General features: G+C 47.3%; 1 protein-coding gene across 1 annotated transcript; it reads left to right on the forward strand.

Annotated features, from left to right (window-relative positions):
• The first annotated feature begins 3,232 nt into the window (after positions 1-3,232).
• Positions 3,233-5,359, forward strand: sox17 (SRY-box transcription factor 17). Its single transcript, XM_047612110.1, has 2 exons — positions 3,233-3,731; positions 4,100-5,359. Exons 1-2 carry the CDS (start codon positions 3,434-3,436, stop codon positions 5,002-5,004), a joined length of 1,203 nt encoding a protein of 400 aa, XP_047468066.1. The 5' UTR covers positions 3,233-3,433; the 3' UTR covers positions 5,005-5,359.
• The last annotated feature ends 866 nt before the right edge of the window (positions 5,360-6,225 follow it).

Consider the following 6,225-nt stretch of genomic DNA (forward strand, 5'->3'; position numbering starts at 1 on the left):
CTGTAAATTTCTGGAAAAGTCCAAGATCGTATTTATATTTCAGCTTCAGCGACAAAGAAAGAAATAGGTGATGCGATGCAAGTTGCAACTAACCAACCGTAATTTCACTGTGCATTTAGGTGAACTGTCAGTCTTTTGTAATTAGAGAGAGATTTTTGTTTTTAAAGCTTTTTTTTCTTCAAAAAACGCAAGGAGGTGGAGGTTTTAGCAATTAAACGGACAATTTTTTTTGCGATGGTGGAGACCAAAAACATAGCAAAAAGTGGAGCGCATACTGGACCTACTTTCACCAGACAGTAGAAACATGAAGCCCGACTGAATGGAAATGTGGTGGTCATTGTGCTTCCCTCAATCAGATCCATTTCACGTTTAATTTTTTTTTATCATCCGACATGTGTGTTTTACGTAACCAATGAATGTTGCCACATGGAGCTAATGCAGAATAGATAGATCGTATGGTGCCAAATGTTGACAAAAATGAACAACATACAAATTCCCATAACCCAAGATTACAACTTTAAAAGCTTTGTCTTTGCAAAATAAATTAAATAAAAATAAAAAATTTTATTTATTTATTTTTGCATGATGTGGTTTGACTGATAAATCCGTAATCAAACTCACAGCCAATTGATGAATCTACAAATCAATGGTCCTTTTAAGAATAGGACAGAAAACCAAAAACCCGCTTGCTGCTAATTAGCAGAGTATTGTTTTGACTCTGTGGCTTTGTCCAGCTCAGGCCTGTGCAGCTCTGGGGGCTTGGGGGTGGGGGGTGGGGATCAGTGTGGAGTGCTAACATATATATACCTTCCGTCCCTGTGATTTAAACTAACACTCCTGCCTTGCAGCTCGGCACAAAGGAGCCAACAAACACATTGTGCAATTCCCAAGAAAGCCACCCACAGACATTTATACAGCAAGACTGGCGACCAGCAGCTCAACTGTGTTTCAGAACTCACTTGGAAGGCGGACAGTTTGTGCTGCTACGCCAAGGACAGGAAGTGCTTGCAGAGGGACAGGAAGTGCTCACCGCTGCAGTAGCCGAGCTGGAACTGAGATAATGCCATTGTGTAAGCAAGCCAAGTGACCTCTCCCTGAGCGCAGAGTCCAGAGGCTGGCGTCGAGAGCCCTGGCCCCCACCCAGCCCCAGACTCCCCAGGCACGGGGCGGGGGACTTGTTGGAGGGACAGGCGGAGGAATGGACAGAGGCGGAGGAGGAGGGGGGGTATGAGGCGTGTCACCTCCCCTTATCCCCCAACCCACCGCCCGCCACCACCACCTCCCCTCCTTTGGGTTGACTCTGAACCTCACCTTGTAGAGGAAATGTGGCTGCGACTCCAGACTTTATGACTTCTCCCATCAAAAGCCAGGATTTTTCACTCCCACACAGAGAGAGAGGCGGCCAGGGCACACTCATACCCACGCCCATGTCAACACACGCACATCACAGGGACACACAAAGACACGGCGCACACACATACACACACGGAGTCCCTCTTTCTCCGGTCTAGGATCTAGGGGGAAAACCCTATCAGGTCATCAGCGGTAAAATAGACGACGACAGTATTATAGTCCAGATCCTGTGCAGTGCCTGGCTGGACCTCCATCCAAAACACCCTCCCACCAACCCCCAGAGGGTCACCCGGCATGCTCTGGAGTCCCCGCTGGTGTCTGCTCGGAGCACAAAAAAGGTTGCATAAGCATCTCTCATATTTCTGTCAGCCCCTTTTGACGTGTCAGAGAAAACGTAGGCCGCAGCGAGACGGGAACGGTCCGAGAAAAAGCCGGAGCTGACAGGCAGGGGTCTGCAGGCTCAGATAAGGAGCCCTGCAGCCCATGGGTGATGTTTGGCTTTCTGGCCACAAACAGGGGCTTCATTCTCTGCTACATAAACACACCGAGTCTGGATATTTGTGGTTGCAACAGGTTGCTTTAACCTTTTCACTCGTGCCACTGTCCTGATCTGGGACAGATGCTCCAAAGACAAAGGAGCCCGCTCTCGCACATTTCTGCGGCACGCACGCACCAGAGTTTATGAAGTTTATGTCTGACTACTGACTGATGTCATCTGTATATCCAAAGGAGCGCTGCTCAGTGAAGCAGGTCAAAAGTTAAACCGCATCCTCAGTGTGAAAATTCAAGCCTCAAAGAGCACAAATAAAAAAGATTAGACTTTATTTTTTAACTTTTTAATCACACACAAAGGAGAATGAAGCAGACAGAGAGTGGAATGCACATCTAATGAGGTGAAATAATACGTGTAAGACATTATAATTGTTAACATAAATGTCATTTAAAGCTTGGTGTGAGCTGTTGAATGATGTATAATAGCTGGTAGTCAAATCTAATAAACCCTAGTAGTTTTCTTTTCAATTGCCCCATTCTCTGTTGCCTTGTCTTCCATGTAAAATAAACTGAATCAAAGAGTGTCTCCATTAAAGCTGTAAGAAAATGTGCTTCAGACCGACTGACTTAATCAATCAGCGGTTTATTTGGTTCATTAACATCCCAGACCGGCGTCTACGCGGCCAAAGATCCACATTAGCAGAAACCGTTCTGACATTTGAACGCCTCAGTCTGAGACAAAAGCAGCACCGGTATCACAACATCTTGCGGTTTTCTTGTTTATTTAAGCTTTAACCACTCTTGGCGATTTCACTCTTGGACAATTCAAATCCTCAATTAACGCCTTTTGTCCATTAAGCTGCAATCAAAGAGAGTCTCCACCGAGACGACCGTGCGTAAAAGTCGAGAATGAGGGAGCCATTAACTCCACGCGTAACCTGATATTCAAGACTTTAACGCTGTTAACCGCCCAATACACAGACTGGTGATCAAGTGTTTGGTGTCTGAGAATCCTTGATTTCATATTACCCGGGTGAGAATTAAAGCTGGACGAGTGTGGTGAGTTTATTTCACGTTTTTTTTTCGCTCCAGAAGTAGATAATGACAATTTTAAAAACCTTGCACTAAATCTTAATTAAATATTTAATCCCGCTGCTGGAGTTATAATCTCAATACATTCCAATATTTTCTTCCATTTAAAGTGCCCCATCTGTTTGAAATGCGGCTGCTTCTCCCCTCAGAGGGTCTCACCGCTCCAAACAAGGGTCGGAGGCGGGATACTCTGAACTTTTTTACACCTTTGTAACAGTGGGCACTCCCTCCGCGCCGTGATTGGCTGCCTGTGCGTTTATAGCTCACCAACATTCACGTTCACTGCTGAGTTGTCGGTACCTTTCAGTGCGTGTGGCTCCTGGGAGCAGCCAATGGATGTGACTAATTATTTTTCATTCAAGCCTGAAAGCCAGACAGATTTTAATTTCCCTAGATACTTTTATTTAAAAACAAATTCATCTACGCGCTTGCTGTAAGTGTACTGCCTCCTCCGCGCGCTGTCCGGTGGCTCTCCAACCCTCTCAGCTGGACAGAGATGAGTAGTCCCGATGCGGGTTACGCCAGCGACGATCAGACCCAGGCAAGGTGTACGATGTCAGTCATGATGCCTGGAATGGGACACTGCCCGTGGGCCGATCCTCTCAGTCCTCTCGGGGAAACCAAAGTGAAAAACGAGCCGTGCGCGTCCAGTTCCGGCAGCCAGAATCGGGGGAAGAGCGAGCCGCGGATCCGGCGGCCCATGAACGCGTTCATGGTCTGGGCGAAGGATGAGCGCAAGAGACTGGCGCAGCAAAACCCGGACCTGCACAACGCGGAGCTGAGCAAAATGCTGGGTAAGTACTTATTTTAAAGGTTTAACACCACACCTGCCAGATCAGTTATTACTTTATCGCATTATCTCACAGTGTCCGAGTTTCTACTTCGATTTCTTTAAATTTTATGTTTTATTTAAAATGGATTTTGTTCTTTTTGCTGTAACGATTAGTTCAGAATGGATGTACTAGTTGTTGTGGGTTGCAGATGATACATTTTTTTTTTATTATTATTTTAAAAAAGTTACTCTGAGTTCAGCTACAGATGTAACCTCAAAAATCTGTCCCTGCCCCCTAAAATGGCAACAGGCTATTTTTGTGTGCATCACCAGACTGCGTACAGTATCTGCTGACATATCACTGATGTGCGCTCTCCTCTTGACCTGCAGGGAAATCGTGGAAAGCCCTTCCTGTCACAGAAAAGCAGCCTTTTGTGGAAGAGGCCGAGCGGCTGCGGGTTCAGCACATGCAAGACCACCCCAACTACAAGTACCGTCCCCGGCGGCGGAAGCAGGTGAAGAGGATTAAGAGGCTGGACTCTGGCTTTCTGGTCCACGGCGTGTCTGATCACCAGGCCCCGTCCATGTCCGGGGACGGCAGAGTGTGCGTGGACAGTCTGGGCCTCAGCTACCACGAGCACGGCTTCCAGGTTCCTCCTCAGCCGCTTAGTCACTTCCGGGACGCTCAGGCCCTCGGGGGCCCTTCTTATGAATCCTACAGCCTCCCCACACCTGACACCTCTCCTCTGGACGCTGTGGAGTCAGACTCCATGTACTTTACTCCACATTCACAGGAGGACTGCCACATGATGCCGGCGTACTCTTACCACTCTCAAGCGGCAGAGTACCAGGCCCAGGACCCGCTCTCCAACCACCACGGCAACCCCATCCTGCACCGACACCCAGGTTCGGCCCCGGAGCAGTCCCCTCAGAATGCCGCCCTTCCCCCCTCCTACATGGGATGCCCCAACCCTCTGGCCATGTATTACACCCAGCATTGCAGTCCCAGCCACCCGAAACGGCACCCCGGCGGGGCAGGACAGCTCTCCCCTCCTCCCGACTCCCACTCTCACTCGGCGGACAGCGTGGAGCAGATGCACCACTCTGACCTGCTGGCTGAGGTAGACCGCAGCGAGTTCGAGCAGTATTTGAGCTCCTCTTCGGCGCGCGGGGACATGACAGGCTTGCCGTACGGGCCGCACGAGGCTGGCATGCAGGGACCTGAAAGCCTCATATCATCGGTGCTGTCAGACGCCAGCACAGCTGTGTATTACTGTAGCTACAACAACTCCTAACCTCCTGCCTGGCCCGTTACCCTGCTGCAAGGACACGTGATCTGACCTCAAATCTCTGTAGCTAAATTTGAACGAAAATGTTCTTACTTTTTCATTCGCTCACTACTGATACAGGAGGCTCGTCAGGTTTTGAATGCCGCTCCGAAGAAGACTTTGTACTGTATCTGTGTAAGAACAGTTAATATAGCCATGAACTATTTGAACACTGGTTTTAATTGTTCCTCTCTTGCAGGGATATAAGTTCATTTTGTGATAATAAATAATGTAAAGTCACTATTTTAAAGTTGTGTATATACTGATCATGTTTCTTTTTTTTTATACTTTTGCACTTTTGAGAAATAAATGTTTGCAAGTAGTTTTGTCCTCTCTTGTGTTGTTTCATTGCTTATATCCTTTTAAATACATTTTGTGAAGCCTTGTCGACTTATGCATCAAAGTAGTGGGAGTTTCTCATTAAAAAAAAAAGGGATTTACACACACAAATTAACTTTAAAAGCTTCTCTCCGACCATTATTATTCGTTCGGTGCTAGCTCCGAATTGCACGGATTGTTTTTCCAACTTCCACATGGAGCTGAATGGGCTCCCGGCCGGAGCGGCTGCTCACCTGGAAGCGGGGCAACAGAGGGCTGCGACCCGGCTTCCTGGCCCGGACACGGTGGAGGTAATCTCAGTGTCCGCGTTACACATGGCGCCTTGTTTTCGCAGCGTGTGAGAGCAGTTTATGCTCCGGACATCCTGTCTGTAAATGATTTAGTCTCTTCTGATTAATGGTGGAGGCCATTAAAACTCGGCGTCCTCCACTACACCTCCACGTAACAATGGTGACGCTTTATTTAGTGTGTTTTCACAGCAGAACACGAGGTATACTTCAATATCTCTCCTCCAGCTGTGCGCACTAACACAGCCATGACATCAGGTTTTATTTCCGTGGGTATGTCTATGATATATTTATCCACTAATGCCCGCCTGTTGCTTTGACATGAATCAAACGTATCAGGTAAAAATCTTTAAGAGATCAGGCCGAACCCAGAGGATAAATCGGTGTATTTATAACTCAGAAAGAGTCACGTATTATAAATAGATATTTTTTCCCTATTTTAAAAGGAAGAGGTTCGTCTCCGAGGGGTCAATCACCCTGACCTCCCGATCCATTTTTAGTACTTCAGAGGAAACATGTTCCAGAGGTGTATATATTCACATGCTTTGTTCATGCTGGATGT

Source organism: Mugil cephalus, chromosome 18, assembly GCF_022458985.1.
Source record: "Mugil cephalus isolate CIBA_MC_2020 chromosome 18, CIBA_Mcephalus_1.1, whole genome shotgun sequence".
Lineage (NCBI taxonomy): Eukaryota > Metazoa > Chordata > Actinopteri > Mugiliformes > Mugilidae > Mugil > Mugil cephalus.